Below are 19,012 nucleotides of genomic sequence, written 5' to 3'. Positions count from 1 at the left end.
TAAAGAATCTTTTTTCCAGCTAAGACTAAAGTTATTCAGTGTGATACAATTTCACGGAGAACATAATGTATGTTTTTTGTTCTATTTGCAGCCCACAACTGGAGTTTTGTATAAAGAAGATAATTATGTCATCATGACAACTGCACATAAAGAAAAATATAAATGCATACTTCCCCTTGTGACAAGTGGGGATGAGGTAAGTTTTTATAAATATATCGATAATCCTGTCACCAAAAATATTTATGTAAAACATTGTAACTACATACTTTGAAGTAAAATTGAATAACAGATTTCTCAATAATGCTTTTTTAGCATAAAAATATTAATCACTTTTAATATCCCTGAATGCTTTCATTTTGCAGTTTATCTTGGGAAAAATTAGCAATCAATTTTTTTTTAATTTTATTTATTTATTTATTTTGAGACGAAGTCTCACTCTATCGCCAGGCTGGAGGGCAGTGGCACGATCTTGGCTCACTGCAACCTCCGACTCCCGGGTTCAAGCAATTCTCCTGTCTCAGCCTCCCAAGTAGCTGGGATTACAGGCACACACCACCACACCCAGCTAATTTTTGTATTTTTAGTAGAGACGGGGTTTTACCATGTTGGCCAGGATGGTCTCGATCTCTTGACCTCATGATCTGCCCACCTCGGCCTCCCAAAGTGCTGGGATTACAGGCATGAGACACCATGCCCGGCCGCAACCAATTATTAATGTTTTGAATGAAAATCTAACTCCACACTTGCTTTTTTTATAGAAATTAGGGTTTTAAAACAAGATACAATTTTTAAATGTATATGTGACTTTTTAAATAAATGATTGTTTATAAATAAGTCTGTAGGTACCCCATGCTTTCTCATTATCTTAGCCCATGCCCTTTTCTTCCTCCTAAAATGCCCTAATTGCCTCTTATCCATCCTTCAAGGCAATGACTTCTTTCAAGATGAAACAGGAGAGGCAGCATGGTAAAATGGAAAGGACACCGGCCTAGGAGCCAGGAGGCTGAGGTATAGGCTATAGCTAGCTGTGGAAACTTGAACAAATTTGAAACTCACTTCCTCCACTCAATAAATTTATTAAGCCAATACAGTAATATTTTCATGATCTGGAAAATAGAAATATTAAACTCAGTGCTTTATTGGGTTTTGTTCAGATTTGAAATCTAAGACCACTATTTTAAGTCTCCTTGAGACACACACACACACGCACACGGCATTCAAATCTGAAATGTAAAAATACAGAAAAAACTGAAAAGTGCCTTAAAACTTTCCAATATATCCTATAAGATTCAACTATTCTAAGGGCTTTCATAGCTAAGAATTTGTTTGGGTACAAGCATTTAAAAATTCTGAAATAGGTTTATAAGAATGGTTCAGGAAACTGATACTGAAAAACCTTTTTTCCCTTCATTCTTGCCTTGTGAAAAGCAAAAATACATTTTAAAAAACCTTTTTTTAAGAAAGCATGAACTCTGTGAAGATTATTTTACGGCTCCATATTTTATACTTCAGTTATTTGAAAGCAATGGCATACCATAGGGTTTTGTTAAACATTTTGACTTTTTTTCTCTTTTATTTCTAAGCATTTGTGATTTGAGTAATGAGTTAATATCCAAACAGCAAAGTTGGGTGAAATTCTAGAAAAACTGTAAGTATTAAACTCCAGTTCTTTCTTAGGAAGAAGAAAAGGATTATAAAGGCCCTAATCCAAGAGAGCTTTTGGAGCCACTATTTAAACAAAGCAGTTGTTCCTACAGAGTATGTATTTTTTGTTTACTTGATGACTAGAAAATAGATTACCAACAGCCAACGGACCTTTGAAAATACCGTTTCTTCTTTATTATGTTGTATCAGGTTTTTTTTTTAACTATTATTTTAGGTTTAGGCTTACCTGTGCAGGATTGTTATATAGGTAAACTGCATGTCACAGGGGTTTGGTGTACAGATTATTTAGTCACCTAGGTAATGAGTATAGTACCTAATGGGTTGTTTTTTTTTTTTTTCTTTTAATCCTCTCCCTCCTCCCATTCTTTACCTTCAAGAAGGCCCCAAGTCTGTTATTCCCCTCTTTGTGTCCATGTGTTCTCATTTTTTAGCTCCCACTTATATAAATGAGAACATACAGTATTTGGTTCTCTGTTCCTATTGTATCAGATGTTAAGTTAGGTATAAATATAAGTTATTTCTTTTTTTTTTTCTTTTTTTGCTGTTTTCTTTTTGAGAAAAGGTCTCATTCTGTCACCCAGGCCGGAGTATGGTGGCATGATCACGATTCACTGCAGCCCCAACCTCCCATGCTCAAGCTGTTCTCCCACCTCAGACTCCCCAGTAGCTGAGCACCACCATGCCCTGCTAATTTTTGTATTTTTTATAAAAATGAGGTTTTTCACAGTGTTGCCCAGACTAGTCTCAAACTCCTGAACTCAAGCCATCCATCCGCCTCAGCCTTTTAAAGTGCTAGAATTACAGGCGTGAGCGACTGCCCAGCTAGTTATTTCTTAATAATATCTTATTCATTTAAATTCCTGTCTAGTGTATGCAGCAGATACGCAATAATACCAATAACAAATCATATCACTTATCAAGCTGTTTTGAATGTTTTTCAGTTCAAAATAAAGTTTTCTTCTTCTTTTTTTTTTTTTTTTTTTTTGAGACAGAGTTTCACTCCGTCACCCAGGCTGGAGTGCAGTGGCGCGATCTCAGCTCACTGCAACCTCCGCCTGCCAGGTTCAAGCGCTTCTTCTGCCTCAGCCTCCCAAGTAGCTAGGATTACACGCACGCACTACCACATCCCGCTAATTTTTTTGTATTTTTTAGTAGAGATGGGGTTTTGCCATGTTGGCCAAGCTGGTCTCGAACTCCTGGTCTCAAGTGATCTGCCCACCTTGGCCTCCCAAAGTGCTGGGATTACAGGCGTAAGCCAGTACACCGGGCCGAGTATATAATAGAATTTTAATTTAAAATGCTAATTGTTATTTTTTAAGCTATGTAGAAAATTATCCCTAAGCCAGGTAATTATTACAGACCCCAAGTGTGTTCTAGACCTATTTCCTTCACAGAATTCTCACATAGAGCCAGTGAAAATAATGAATAGACTTCAGAAATTTCACATTTTTTTGAGGCATAATTATAAGTGTCATTTAATGAAAGCTTACTCTGAAATCTTAGGGGAAGTCTCAGCTGCTTCAAATATCAGAAAGTAATTCAGCTGAGTTATGTGGCTTTTGTGTATTGAAATATATCCATCTTTTTTAGATTGAGTCTTATTGGACTTACGAAGTATGTCATGGAAAACACATTCGGCAGTACCATGAAGAGAAAGAAACTGGTCAGGTGTGTTTTTCTTCAAAATATTATTATGAAACATTATAAGATGAGAACTTTAATAATGAGATTGATAGTTTTAAAGTTGTATCCTTAAAAATGTCTTTGCAAAATACTTAGTATATTTTTATTTTACTTTTCAATGTAGAAAATAAATATTCACGAGTACTACCTTGGGAATATGTTGGCCAAGAACCTTCTATTTGAAAAAGGTTGGTGTCTACCCAGTGATTTGACAGTAATGCTGGAATTTGGTTTAAAATATATGTTCAAAATGGAATTTACGAGATTTTTTTTTGGACATTGTGTGAATTTTAAAATACTGAAATAGGCTGGGCGCGGTGGCTCACGCGTGTAATCCCAGCACTTTGGGAGGCCGAGGCAGGAGGATCACGAGGTTGGGAGATCGAGACCATCCTGGCTAACACGGTGAAACCCCGTCTGTACTAAAAATACAAAAAATTAGCCGGGCGTGGTGGCGGGCGCCTGTAGTCCCAGCTACTTGGGAGGCTGAGGCAGGAGAATGGCATGAACACGGGAGGTAGAGCTTGCAGTGAGCCGAGATGGCGCCACTGCACTCCAGCCTGGGCAACAGAGTGAGACTCCATCTCAAAATAAAATAAAATACTGAAATGGGTTTCTGAACTGTCCCTTACAAAACTTTCAAAGAAGTCTTTGTTTTCACCTTTTTTTTTTTGAGACAGATTCTCTCTTTGTCACCCAGGCCGGAGTGCAGTGGCACGAACACAGCTCATTGCAGCCTTGACCTCCTGGGCTCAAGTGATCCTTCTGCCTCAGCCTCCCAAGTAGCTGGGACCACAGGCACATGCCACCATGCCCACTAATTTTTGTATTTGTTGTAAAGATGGAATTTCGCCATGTTGCCCAGGCTGGTCTCAAACTCCTGGCTCAGGCGATCCCCCTACCCAAACCTCCCAAAGTACTGGGATGTTATGCATGAGCATGAGCCACCATGCACAGCCTAAAAGCTTTACTAAAATAAGTAAGAAAAAAACATGTTTATCAAAGCAGAAAATAGTGAAAACAATGCCAGGTGCATGTTAGTGTTATATATAAGTGTTAGTCTTCTGCTTGGCTTAAGCAAAGTTATTATATGTAGAAATAGATATATCTCTCAAATTGTGAAATATGTTTATTCTATATTCAGATTGGTCAGTTAATTTAATATTACATTTTTCACTGAGATAAAAATACCTCGAAAGAAAATTGTTGTGGCCAGTTTTCTACCTGAAATAGAGTATTTCCTAGGTAAAGATTAAATATGACTTCCTTTCATACAAAACCATTTCAAGGAAACTAGCTTTAAAGTAGTAAGATAAAAATCATATGTGTTTTGGACCTTCTTTAGAAAGAAGTTTAAGGTTACAAAGGTGGTTGAAAACTTACTCATTTGTATCACATATGTCACTCACTGCTCATTCTTTACACTTACCTTATTATTCCACAGAACGAGAAGCAGAAGAAAAGGAAAAATCAAATGAGGCAAGTGACAGATGTTGATTTTTTTCCTCTTAACACTTATTATTAGTGAGGTATGAATTTATATAACCCAAGTGACAGAATATATCTTTATGTTCTTATTCTTCATCTATCAAATACCTCAAAGGACTGGGTCAAAGAATCTTTGCAGTATATTCGTTTTTTCCGAGAAAAGTTACACTGTGGTCTTTCTATTTACTCTTAAGATTATACAAAAATAAATCTATCACTGATGTATCTGGGGAAGATTCTGTAATAGCATTATATCACTTACGTGCTTAGCAGTGGTTCCCTCTATATAACACTGGAAACTATTAAGAGTTTTGGTCCCCATTTCCTGTGGGCAAAACAGGTAAACTATAATGTAAATAACAAGCTACCAAACTGCAAGCATGTTAAAAGCAGGGACAGTCTTTTATCTCTTTACCCCACAGTACAGAGCAGAGTGTCAGACATATTATAGGCACTTCATAAATGTTAATAGAAAGAATGGATAAATGATTTCTGTAACATAGGGACGTTTAAAAAGAATAATTCCTCAGGAAATCTAATCACAATTTTTAAATCCCAAAAATTTTTATAGAGTTTTTTAAAATAACTTATTAATAGAGGATATTTCCATAAATGGCTTAATATCATACTGATACTTTTTTTAGAAGTAAAGTAAAATGGCAAAGGCCTTGAAAATTACTTAAAAATGATGCCTATAACTTTAAAGGGTAGCTTTGGAGAGACTTGATAAGCTAAGCAGAGACACACATAGCATTGCTATTTTAAAAGATTTTAATTTTATAGACTACCTTTGAGATTAAAATAGTTATTTACTGTGACTCTGGAAGACAGCAAAAGATGGAATTCAAACTGTAAAATGATAAAGGAAGAGGAAGAAAATGGTAAGGGAAGAAAACTATTTTTTGGGCCCTAGTTTATAAGCCAGACACTGCCAGACATGTAACAAAAGCTAATGTTTAATTCTCCCAAAAACCTTTTAATATACAGTCATGAATCGCTTAGCAGTGGAGGTGCATTATGAGAATTATGTGGTTAGGTGATTTTATCATTGTGCAAACATAATAGAGTGTACTTACACAAACCTACATGGTATGTGTATTTTTATTTATATTTTTTCCCCATAGAAAACCAAGTTCGCAGTACCATTACTGAATATCAGTCATTTCTGCTACTGCAATGCCAATACCAAATACGATATATCAGATTTCTGATATATGCTCCATTACAATCTTATGGGGCCATTGTCTTATATAAGGTCCATTGTTGACCAAAACATCACTATGCAGTGCATGACTGTATATTATTATTCTACTTTTACAAATGATAAAAACTGAAATTTATTCAAAGCCATAAATCTAGTAAATTTAAAGCTTGGATTTGAACCCAGGATTTTCTAATTTCAGACACTAGCTTAAAAATCACATACATATAAGGAAATCTCAAAACATTTTTTCCTGAAAACATTTATTTATTGCTGGTTTCGGACATAGTGCTGATAGGGTACTAAAGTGATAGAAGATGAAATCCCTGCCTCCAAAGAGCTTGTTTGGAGATATTATTAACAGTGCCTTTTTAAAGTTCTTAGAGTGGATTTTTCTTGTGTTTATGTAGAGAAAAGTATAGGAGCTAACTTCTTAGTGATCCTTGTCTTCTCAGGTTCTATCCTTTATTCCTTCATTCCATGAAAAATTTTTAATTTGTCTTTTGCTGGCCTTGAGTATATTTATATAGGAGTTTACATGCTGGATAGTATTGCTGTTAATATTAAAAACGGGGAAGAAGAGTAAGTAGATTGATGAACCAGTCAGTACTGTATTTAAACTTCTGTTTTAGAATAGTGTGTTTTACTATACAACCCTATTTTTTGGCAAATCAGCCTTCAGACCTATCAAATCTAAACTCTAATATAGCCATTTACCGAGAGTTTAGAGAAGAAAGCTCTGAGCAGCCCAGTATAGTAAGTTTCTATATTTTATCTTAGTCTCTTTCTTTAGAACTGTTGAGAATAATTCATATTAATCATTATTTTGTAGCCCTTTATATAAATGTACATTTACTTAACATGTTAATTTTGGCATTAAATAATCTTTTTGCTGTATTAAACTAGCTCTGAAAATACATATTTGCTCAAATAAAAACTTACGAATCAAAATAATATTAGAGGGAGAACTTAAAATATAGAAATGTTACCTTTCAGTTAATTAGTAAAATGTAGTTTTCTTCCTTTCAGAATAATAATTTCCTTTCCCACCCCCAGTCCCATCTCCATGTCTAATGAAAAGTCTGTCTTATACTCTTTTTTTTAAGATTCCCACTAAAAATATCGAAGGTCAGATGACACCATACTATCCTGTGGGAATGGGAAATGGTACACCTTGTAGTTTGAAACAGAACCGGCCCAGATCAAGTACTGTGATGTACATATGTCATCCTGAATCTAAGCATGAAATTCTTTCAGTAGCTGAAGTTACAACTTGTGAATATGAAGTTGTCATTTTGACACCACTCTTGTGCAGTCATCCTAAATATAGGTAGGATGTGCATTTAATATTTTAAACATAAAATGCACACATGCTTTAAAGTGTTCTGTGCATAGCTTTAATGCTTTGTTCCTACTGAATAGGTTCAGAGCATCTCCTGTGAATGACATATTTTGTCAATCACTGCCAGGATCGCCATTTAAGCCCCTCACCCTGAGGCAGCTGGAGCAGCAGGAAGAAATACTAAGGGTGCCTTTTAGGAGAAATAAAGAGGTATGAGAATTGTCTAATGATAGCTTTTTGGTGCTTCATTTTTAAAATTTCAGAGCATATGTCAATATTTTAATGATTTCTGTAGTATAATGGTAGTAATTTATTTTACTGGCCCAACCTTTTGAATTTCATTTCTTTTCATTGATTTTAATCCTTTTCCTTATTCTAGTACTACTCAAACTATTTTAATATTCTCTTATATTCATAATTTCATACTATTTTAAAGTTTGACATCCTACTCATTATAATTTAATTTTTAGGTATTTGTCCCAGCTAACCCTCTTGAAAAATAGACTAAAACCCTACCTCTGTCTCCTAATACATTATTAATTCTTCACCTCACTGCTGCCCTTTTAACCACTTCTCTACACTGCCTCCCCATTTTAATATATTGTCTTCCATTTTCATCTGCCTACTGGGCATAGCCATATGTACATTTTTAATAATCTCACACTCATCATTTTTTTCTCTTTCATTCTGACCCTTTTCTTGCCTTCTCCTGTGTTCTACCCAATTGACCAATTAGAAACCTAAGTCATTTTTCTTACCTGTATCTCTTCATTTATCTCTAACTCTAATCATTCACTAAAAGGTATCAGTGTTATCTTCTAAAGGCTTTTCAAATCCATCCTGTCATTAGTTCAGGACTTCATTATTTCCTGGAACCAGAAACTGGTCTCTTAACACATCCCCTTTCCAATTCTTCCCACACAGCTGATAAAATGCTCTTTCTGAAATCACCCTTTGATTATGTGTTTAATCTCTTGGTAGTTAACACATACTACATCTCAGGATAGAATCATCACTCGTGTAATACAAACCCCTTTGTGGTCTGATTTCAGCCTCATCTTTCATCACCATTCCTTTCATCCCAGCTGTTTTGAACAACTTAGAGTTTCTTAAAAGTACCGCGGAGTTTCGCTCTGTCACCCAGGCTGGAGTGCAGTGGCATGATCTCGGCTTACTGCAGTCTCCGCCTCCCTAGTTCAAGCAATTCTCCTGCCTCAGCCTTCCAAAGTGCTGGGATTACAAGCGTGCAACACCTCACCCAGCCCTACTTGACCTTCAGTATACTGTTTTCTTCTTCTCTTGCATTGTCCCCTCCCACCCCTTCTGCTCATGATCTTCTACTTATGCTTGAAAATGTGATTCCAATGTTACTTCCTTTGGAAATGAGCCAAAACTTCCAGTGGATTAACCCAGGAAGAGATAACTACTTCCTCTTCTATGGTCTTGTATTTCATTCAGACCTCCATCATAGCACTTACATGGCTAAGACTGATTGTTTTACTTATGGATGTTTCATTAAACCAGAAGAAGGCAGAAGAAACATACTTGGCTGCAAGGCTTGTTTCTTTGCTTCCTCTTGAGTACTTCTGCAAAAATATTACTGGACTCTTTGTGCATGTTGTGACCAACGCTGTCATTCTGATAGGAGGAAAAGGTGATTAATTCCACAGTTTAATTTGAAATGCTATATTAAAAGATTTGGGCTAGAATTATCTTCTGGTCTTCGTTTTGATAGTAAAGTATACTGGCACATACTTAAAAGTTAGCTCATTCAGAATGCTTCATAAATCCCAGCTTTCGTTACTCTTCAAGGAAAAAATGCCAGTTTACTTCTCTTTAAATAATGTGTTTAGTCTGGGCATGGTGGCTCATGCCTATAATCCCAACACTTTGGGAGGCCGAGGCAGGAGGATTGCTTGAAGCCAGGAGTTCAAGACCAGACTAGGCAACTAAAACCCTGTCTCTACAAAAAAAAAAAAAAAATTCAGCCAGTGATATAAAAATCGTGATAGCATATAGCTGTAGTCCCAGCTACACAGCAGGCTGAAGTGGGAGGATCACTTGAGCCCAGGAATTCAAGGTTGCACTCAACCTGGGTAAAAAGAGTGAGACCCGATCTCAAAATTAATTAATTAAATAATAGGTTTAATCTGCCAGTCGAGAAAAATTGAATTTTTTAAAGCTGCAGATGATAATGCTTTAAAAATATTTAGCATAGGCCAGGCACATGGCCCACGCCTATAATCCCAGCACTTTGGGAGGCCGAGGCAGTCAGATCACTTGAGGTCAGGAGTTCAAGACCAGCCTGGCCAACCTGGCAAAACCCCATCTCTACTAAAAATACAAAAAAATTAGCCAGGCACGGTGATACACACCTGCAGTCCCAGCTACTCGGGAGGATGAGGCACAAGAATGGCTCGAACCTGGGCAGCGGAGCTTGCAGTTAGCCGAGATTGCACCACTGCACTCCAGCCTGGGCGACAAAGCAAGACTCCACCTCAACAAAAAATGAAAATAAAAAAATAAAAATACTCAGCATTTTTTTTTAATTTCTAATTTTTGTGGGTACATAGCAGGTGTATATATTTATGGAGTACATGAGATATTTTACATATACTCTTTTGTTGTTGTTGTTGTTGTTGTTTTTGAGACAGAGTTTCACTCTTTCCCCTAAGTTGGAGTGCTGTGGTGCAATCTTGGCTCACTGCAGCACAATCTTGGCTCACTGCAACCTCCATCTCCTGGGTTCAAGTGGTTCTTGTGCCTTGGCCTGCTGAGTAGCTGGGACTATAGGCACGTGTCACCATGCCCAGCTAATTCTTATATTTTTTTAGTAGAGACGGGGTTTTGCCATGTTGCCCAGGCGGGTCTCGAACTCCTGGCCTCAAGTGATCTGCTTACCTCGGCCTTCCACAGTGCTGGGATTACAGGCATGAGCCACCACGTGTGGCCGGGTACGTGAGATATTTTGATACAGATAATGCAGTGCATAATAATCACATCTTGGAGAATGAGGTAGCCATCCCCTCAAGCATTTGTCCTTTGTGTTACAAACAATCCAATGATACTCTTTTAGTATTATTGACTATAGTCACCCTGTTGTTCTATCAAGTAGTAGGTCTTATTCATTCTGAAAGGGTTTTTTCGTACCCGTTAACCATCCCCACCTCCTTCACAACCTCCCACTACCCTTCCCAGCCTATAGTAACCATCCTTCTACTCTCTATCTCCATGCATTCAATTGTTTTGATTTTTAGATCCCGTAAATAAGTGAGAACATGGGATGTTGGTTTTTCCGTGCATGGCTTATTTCACTTAACATAATGATCATAATGGAATCATAATGGAATGATCTCCAATTCCATCCACGTTGTTGCAAATGACAGGATCTGTTTTTTTTTTTTTGAGATGGAGTCTCACTCCCAGGCTGCCCAGGCTGGAGTGCAGTGGTGCAATCTCTGCTCACTCCAACCTCCAGCTCCTGGTTTCAAGTGATTCTCCTCCAACTCCTGGTTTCAAGTGATTCTCCTGCCTCAGCCTCCTGAGTAGCTGGGATTACAGGCACCCACCACCATGCCCGGCTAATTTTTGTATTTTTAGTAGAGATGGGGTTTCACCATGTTGGGCAAGCTGGTCTCGAACTCCTGACCTCAGATGATCCACCCACCTCCGCCTCCCAAAGTACTGGGATTACAGACATGAGCCACTGCACCCAGCTACAGGATCTTATTCTTATTTATTGCTGAGTAGTACTCCATTGTGTATATGTACCCTTTTTTTAATTAATGTTTTTTAGTAGAGAAAGGGTCTTGCTATGTTGCCCAGGCTGGTTTCGAACTCCTGAGCTCAAGCATTCCTCCTGCCTTGGCCTCCCAAAGTGCTAGGATTACAGGTGTGAACCACTGCAGCTGGACGACCCTACATTTTCTTTATCCATTCATCTGTTGATGGACACTTAGGTTGTTTCCAAATGTTGGCTGTTGTGAACAGTGCTGCAACAAACATGGAAGTGCAGGTATCTCTTCAATATACTGATTTCCTTTCTTTTGGGTATAGACCCAGCAGTGGGATTGCTGGATCTTATAATAATTCTATTTCTAGTTTTTTGAGAAAGCTCCAGACTGTTCTGTATAGTGTTTGTACTAATTTACATTCCCAGCAACAGTGTACAGGGGTTACCTTTCCGCACATCCTTGCCAGCATTTCTTATTGCCTGTCTTTTGGATAAAAGCCGTTTTAACTGGGGTCAGATGATATCTCATTGTAGTTTTGATTTGCTTTTCTCTGATGATCAATGATGTTGATACTTAGTATCTTTAGGGTACATGTGCCATATGAAAATCTTAGGTGATACTGTAGGATGAGTAGTTAGTTAAAACTGATAATCTTTATTTCAGAATCACTTTTTCATAAATCTGTTAAACATAACTTTTCTTTTGAAAATGTACATTTAGCATATGGTTTGCCTCTTTAGTGTGGATCAGCCTTTCCCATACAGATAAACACTTTTTTTCTTTTATAAACAAAAATATAAATCTGGCTATCAGAGTTTTGGTTTGATGTTCTGCCTGTTATGTTAATTTAGAGATTACTAGACTATTAGGAGTCCATGTAATGAATTTTCTACTCTACTATATAAACTACCATCCTATTTTTATTAGAATAATTTTCCTTAAAAATGAAAATGGATGTTCTGTCCAGAAGAAGTAGTAATAAAGGGTCATGCTTCTATTCTTGCCACCTCTTCCCCTTATGTCAGCTGCAGGTTTCACTATGCAGCATTATTGTTTTTCTTCATTAACCTTAATAGAAGTCTCATGTATTCCCAGGTTATTAGTTTAGTCTATTAGACCTTCACTCCTTTGAAGTAATGGCTATATTTGCCTCATTTTTAATACTCAGCACCTAAAATAATGCCAAAATATAGTAGGCTCTGTGTGTGGAAAAAGGTATACAATAAAGTTCAGAGACTTTTCAAAAAATAAGACAGCATCTTGACAGTCCTTGTTCTTCCTAATATTGGGAAGAAGAGAGAATAAGGTCATTGCTTTCTGGAGTAACCGTCCAGTGACTCACACAAGCTGAAATAGAAGCAAAAGAACCATAGCTGGTTAACGGTAACTACAGCAAGTGAAAAAGGAGACATAGTATCTACCATATATTTATTGGAAACCCATATACTGTCTAATTTTTATAAATCATTCGTTCATTTATAATCGGTGCACTCACTTTTTAAAGTCTGGTCTAGATTCATTTCTTTGCCAGTCAATACCCATTTAACCACCAGATCCTAATTTTTTAACCTCTTTAATAATAATTACCCTTTTCTCTACATCCAACCCTGTCACTCCCTTACTTTAGATTCTCTTCATCTCTCACCTGGGTTACTGTAACTCCTAACTTGACTCTCTTCCTCTAGATTTGTCCCTGCTATTCCTTCTTCCTTGCCACTGCTGAGGTAATACTTAAAAATATCATCACAGCACATCTTTGCCTAAATCCTATAAAATGATGTCCAAATCTCTCAGCATTTAGTTTTCTACCATATAGCACCTGCTTCTCTCTTTAGATTTAAATATCATACCCCCACATCTTTGGTTTTACCTCTTCCTCAAGTCTATATGCATATATACACACGTAGTCACAGAACACACAGATAAACACATAAATCACAAATTATTATTCATGTTTCAAGAATTGATTAAGAGTTTTTTCTCTTTGTGAAGTCTTCATATTTCAGTTCTTGGTCAAAGCCTATTTGAGCCACCTCTTCCTCTGTGAGTCTCCTGTCCTCTGTGCTCTTACTGCCTTTTTTTTCTTTGTTTTGAGACAGTCTCACTCTGTCACCCAAGCTGGAGTGTAGTGGCGTGATCTCAGCTCACTGCAACCTCCACCTCCCAGGTTCAAGAGATTATCATGCCTCAACCTCCCGAGTAGCTGGGATTACAGGCATGCTCCTGTTACATTTTAATAATTGTAACTAATATTCATATTTATTTGAACCCAGCTCTCTTTACCCTGTTTGTTATTCTTTCTTTACCGTTAGTGACCACATTTTCCAAAACCAAATGTTGGGACACAGAGCTTAGCAAGTAGCAAAGTACTTATTAAGAATAATGAGACAAGGTTGGGCACGGTGGCTTATGCCTGTAATCCCAGCACTTTGGGAGTCCGAGGTGGGTAGATTACTTGAGGTCAGTATGAGACCAGCCTGGCCAACATGGTGAAACCCCATCTGTACTAACAAAAAAAAAAACAACAACAACAACAACAAAAAGTGAGGCGTGGTGGCAGGCTCCTATAATCCTAGCTACTTTGGAGGCTGAGGCAGGAGAATTGCTTTAACCTAGGAAGCGGAGGTTGCGGTGAGCTGAGACCGCACCAGTGCACTCCAGCCTGGGCGACAGAGCAAGACTCCATCTCAAAAAAAAAAAAAAGAATAATGAGACAAAGTATATGAAATGGAAATTAACCCTTCATGTTTACGATGGTCGTAACTGACAGATGGAACTAACATTTGTCTAGAGCTTTCTGTATGCTAAGTGCTGCAAAGTCCATTATCTTAAATTGTATTAAAAGCAAGTGGACAACTTATTTTTCAAATTTTCTGCAGTTTAAAAATAATAACTTAAGCCATAACTGAAAAAAAAAATTAAGTGTGGCATGGAAACCCTTAAACCTGTGTGTTTAATTTTAGGAAGATTTGCAATCAACTAAAGAAGAGAGATTTCCAGCGATCCACAAGTCGATTGCTATTGGCTCTCAGCCAGTGCTCACTGTTGGGACAACCCACATATCCAAATTGACAGATGACCAACTCATAAAAGAGTTTCTTAGTGGTTCTTACTGCTTTCATGGGGTGAGAAGTAAATCTTCAGTTTAAATATTTATTTTACAACTTTACCTGCCAGGTATGGCCAGTGGGCATCAGCAGCACTGAAAAGAATTTTTCTCTAGAGAAATGACAGGATCCTTTCATCCCCAAAGAACATTTTCTTTTTGCAGTCTCATACCCCCATGTTTCTGTAATCTAATCCATAGCTTTTATGTTCTGTTTATTTCACAAGGTAAAAATTTGACCTTCTGTCTGGCAACCATATGTGATTCTGGTTGATTGCTAGAATGAGCATGTGATTGTATATCCCACATTTTGGTTATGTAGCAATCACATTTCAAACTTGAATTAACATCTCCCTTTAAAAAAAAAATTAGAGACAGGGTCTCACTGTGTTACCCAGGCTGATCTCAAACTCCTGGGCTCAAGCAATCATCCTGCCTCAGCCTCCCAAAGTGCTGGGATTACAGGCGTGAGCCACCGCACCTGGCCAACATCTCCCTTTACAAAGTTAAAAATTTTGACCCTGACTCTTAGTACTAGTGGGAGATAAAGTTACTAGTGGAATTTTTGTTTTATTGTATTTAAAATTTTACCAAGACAGTGCATATTCTCTGTATTTGTCTTTAATTTCTCAGTAATGTTTTCTTTTAATATTCAACCATTCTGTTGCTTTTACAGGTTTTAAAAATAACATGTATTTCCATTAGTATCATGTGGCATTATTGAGAAAGGCCCAGTTCTTAACTGAATCTAATATGTTTTCTTTTTTTTTTTTAGGGTGTCGGTTGGTGGAAATATGAATTCTGCTATGGCAAACATGTACATCAATACCATGAGGTATAGAATAGCATTTATATGTCATTCTACCACTAGATGGTTTAAAGTTTAAGAATCTGTTGTAGAAAAAAAGGGGGAATGGTATAACTTTTAATTATGAGATGATTTTAGTATGATTAGTATAATCAAAGTATCTCCAAATTTTGGAAAATGGAACACTTGGCGTTAACCAAATCGGTAACCTTAAAGTGATATTGCTTATTAATTACTCATATGCTTCTATTACTATGAGCCTAGTAGAATAATGAGCTGTTGTGGCTATACCTCTTTTGCTTTGATCAAGAAATTAATCATTCTTACAACTTATCCTTAAATTAAGAAAATGAATTAGCCGAGAGTGGTGCCGCTTGCCTGTAATCCTAGCTACTCAGGAGGCTAAGGTGGCCGCATCATTTGAGCTCGGGAGGCGGAGGAGGTTGCAGTGAGCCAAGATCACAACACAGCACTCCAGCCTGGGTGACAGAGTGAGACTCCATCTCAAAAAATAATTAAGAAAATGAGACCGGGCACAGTGGCTCACGCCTGTATTCCCAGCACTTTGGGAGGCCAAGGTGGGCGGATCACCTGAGGTCAGGAGTTCGAGACCAGCCTGGCCAACATGGTGAAAACCCATCTCTACTACTAAAAATACAAAAATTAGCCAGGTGCATGCCTGTAATTCCATCTACTCAGGAGGCTGAGGCAGGAGAATCACTGGAACCTGGGAGGCAGAGGTTGCAGTGAGCCGAGATCACGCCACTGCCTTCCAGCTTGAGCAACAGAGCAAGACTCTGTCTCAAAAAAGCGAGACTCCTCAAACAACCAAACAAACAAAAAAAGAACGAAAATAAATGATAAGATCATACATTATCGCTAGGGTTACAAAAATTGGGTAAATACAGCAAGTTTCTTAGCCAAAAGAATAAGACACCCTGGGCCAGGCATAGTGGCTCATGCCTGTAATCCAAACACTTTGGTGGGGGGGGGCCAAGGCAGGAGGATCACTTGAGGCCGGGAGTTCAAGACCAGCCTGGGCAACATAGCAAAACCCCATCTCTACAAAAAATTTTAAAAATTTTAAAAAAAGAAAACACCATATCATCTAAGTTTAAAATAAGTTTTAAGATTATACTTTTTGAGTTCTTTTATTTATAATTTTATAACTCACCGTATTCTCCCATACTTGAGCCAGCCTGCTTAAATTCTGAGGTTCAAGTTCCAATTCTGTTATTTGTCCTACTTATACTTTGTTTAGTAAAGTAAGCTGCTAGGTATTGAAGACAAGCTTTAATTAATGAATATGGACCTAGCTGCTTTAAAAGGCCATTTTCATTATCTAAAAAAGAAAATAATACCCAAAATAGAAAAGCGTATATTTGCCCACTCGTAATGTTTTGAACTGATCTCAAATTCCAAGATAGATCATACTGGGACAGATTGTCAATTCACCTTCCACATTTAAATCTTCCAAAATGAATGAGGCATCCATAGACTAGGATGTGTTCGGTTTTTTTGTTTTGTTTTGTTTTGTTTTTCACTTAAACCTGAGAGGTTTCATTTAAGTATTCTTTCCATTTATTCCTGCTACTTTGCAGATGTTTGTTTTTTTAATAACAATACAGAAAAAGGATAAAGTACCATTGAACTACAACCCGTATAATACCTGATGAGTTTCTTAATTAAAGAAATGTATGCCAGAAATTTTAAATGAGAAGTATCTGTCTCCTCTGCCATCATACCACTTCTCAAAAAAGTTTAACTACTGTTAACATTTTCATAGCCTGCCACAAGAAAAAAAATGCATATATATAGATCTTGGTATAACTTTTTTATTTATAGGGAAGGTATCATGCACTGCTCTGCCACTTGTTCTTTTCACTTAGTATCTTGGAGATTGCTCCACGTCAGCAACAATCGATTTCATTCTTTTCAGCAGATACAGAGGATTATGTTTGTACCACAGTGTATTTAACCAGACCAGACGTCTGCTAATGGACCTTTAAGTTGTTTCCAGTTTTTGCTGTGATATGTTTTAGTGAACATTTTTAAATAGTTCTGTTGGTATACTTTTGTAAGTATATTCATAAGGGACATTTCTATCAACATACTTCCTTGGTCAAAGTATCTGCATACTGGAAAATTGCCTTCCAGAGTTAGACCAGTTTACACTCCCATAAACAGTGGCTACATTCCTATACACTTGCCAACACTAGGTTTTACCAAACTTATTTTAGCCAAGGTTGTATAACCTGGAACTTTCTAGGGAACTCTGTTAGGTGTTTAGAGAGATATTAAAAATAATAGTAACTAGCGAAAAGGGTGCCTGCTGTATGCTAGGCACTATGTACTTTACACGTATTAATTCTTTTAATATTCATAACAACCTTAAGAAGTGGTTATTGTTATTCCAAGATGAGGAAACAGAAACAAAGGTTCAATAACTTGCCTAAAGTCAAATAGGTAGTAACTGGGGAAACTGGAATTCCAACCGAGGCAGTCTGGCTCCATATTCAACCTCTTAAAACACTTCACTTTGCTGCTCTAATTTCTGCCTATCCAGGAACTTAATCTAGTTGCTAAAAACAAATGTTATTAGCTATCTCTTACATTAGGCACTAAGCTCCACTGGGCATTGGCCCTGCTTGTTTCCTTTGCCACCATAGGGGTTTTTTTGGTTTTGTTTTGTTTTCTTTTCTTTTGTTTTGTTTTGTTTGAGACAGAGTTTTCCTCTTATTGCTCAGGCTGGAGTGCAATGGCGCAATCTTGGCTCACTGTAACCTCTGCCTCCCAGGTTCAAGTGATTCTCCTGCCTCAGCCTCCCAAGTAGCTGGGGTTACAGGCATGCGCCAACACGCCTGGCTAATTTTGTATTTTTAGTAGAGTAGTTTCTCCATGTTGGTCAGGCCGGTCTCGAACTCCCGACCTCAGGTGATTTCGCCCACCTCAGCCTCCCAAAATGGTGGGATTACAAGTGTGAGCCTCTGCGCCCAGCCAGGGTTTTTTAATTCTACTAACCAGATATCTATTAGTGCCTAGCATGGTTGTCTGGCATACACTATGAAGAAAGAAATCAAAGGAATGCAAGGAAGTAGGAAGGAAAAGGAAGAAGAAAGAAGGAAGGATTTCCACATATAAGACAGTATATAGTTAGTGTTTAAAAAATAATAAAAGCAGAATGGGAAAAGGGGTTTCTGGACAGACAGTTCCAATAGAGAAATAAGTATGGTACCAAATGAATAGTGTAAAGATCAGTATAACATTGCGTAGGATGAAGTCAGGCTGCAGTGGAAGAGATAGAGGCCAAAGATGTAATTAAGAATTGCAGTAGTATGTGATAGTATTATCTAGGTATGAGAGATTAAACTCTTGGTTGTGGGGTGAGTTGCTGGCAGTGAAAAAGTAGAGGAAGAGTCTAAAGCTGAAAAATCTCCAGGAAAGAACTGATGGGACTGATCTGTAGAAGAGAAAAAGAGATAGAAGAGCCGAAAATAACTACATTTAGAGCTAGCCTTACTAAAAATTAGTTATGTTATTCAGAGAAACAAGGAATAAAGAAGATAATGTGCTTAAATTTCCACTCATTGAATTTGACTGACATCATTACACCTAAATATAGATATCCACTGTGCAGATAAAGACTAGCTTACAATAAGGTCAGGTCATCAGCATAAATATCTACTTGATGATATCAGGCACGCACTATCACAAATATTTTTTCCCGTATTAGGACAAGGATAGTGGGAAAACCTCTGTGGTTGTCGGGACATGGAACCAAGAAGAGCATATTGAATGGGCTAAGAAGAATACTGCTAGAGCTTATCATCTTCAAGACGATGGTACCCAGACAGTCAGGTAAAGATTCACTTTACTTGCCTTTGGAGCTAATTACTAGAATTTCTAAAACTCAAAATATTGAGAAACATAAAAATTCAAACATTTAAGTAAAATCCCTGTTTAGTTTTTTTCAAGGGATATCTTT

At 37.4% G+C, this 19,012-nt stretch overlaps 2 protein-coding genes across 5 annotated transcripts in view; one reads left to right on the top strand and one right to left on the bottom strand.

The window, feature by feature from the left end:
* ASB3 (ankyrin repeat and SOCS box containing 3) overlaps window positions 1-19,012 on the bottom strand; it is a 192,842-nt gene that overhangs the window by 127,868 nt on the left and 45,962 nt on the right. The window lies entirely within an intron of this gene.
* Window positions 1-19,012, top strand: part of ERLEC1 (endoplasmic reticulum lectin 1) — a 39,520-nt gene that overhangs the window by 7,244 nt on the left and 13,264 nt on the right. For 2 of the 4 annotated variants that reach the window (XM_019021084.3, XM_004029229.4), the window contains exons 2-11: window positions 92-196; window positions 1,678-1,758; window positions 3,256-3,333; window positions 3,473-3,536; window positions 4,793-4,827; window positions 7,144-7,367; window positions 7,460-7,589; window positions 14,077-14,238; window positions 14,995-15,054; window positions 18,761-18,885. In XM_019021084.3, coding sequence (XP_018876629.1) covers window positions 92-196; window positions 1,678-1,758; window positions 3,256-3,333; window positions 3,473-3,536; window positions 4,793-4,827; window positions 7,144-7,367; window positions 7,460-7,589; window positions 14,077-14,238; window positions 14,995-15,054; window positions 18,761-18,885 — 1,064 coding nt within the window. The remainder of the gene's footprint in view (window positions 1-91; window positions 197-1,677; window positions 1,759-3,255; window positions 3,334-3,472; window positions 3,537-4,792; window positions 4,828-7,143; window positions 7,368-7,459; window positions 7,590-14,076; window positions 14,239-14,994; window positions 15,055-18,760; window positions 18,886-19,012) is intronic. The other 2 variants (XM_063696189.1, XM_004029230.4) reach the window with 1 other exon arrangement.

This window comes from Gorilla gorilla, chromosome 12, assembly GCF_029281585.2.
Source record: "Gorilla gorilla gorilla isolate KB3781 chromosome 12, NHGRI_mGorGor1-v2.1_pri, whole genome shotgun sequence".
Lineage (NCBI taxonomy): Eukaryota > Metazoa > Chordata > Mammalia > Primates > Hominidae > Gorilla > Gorilla gorilla.
The sequence above is the reverse complement of the archived record's forward strand: the minus strand, read 5'-3'. Positions and strand labels throughout refer to the sequence as shown.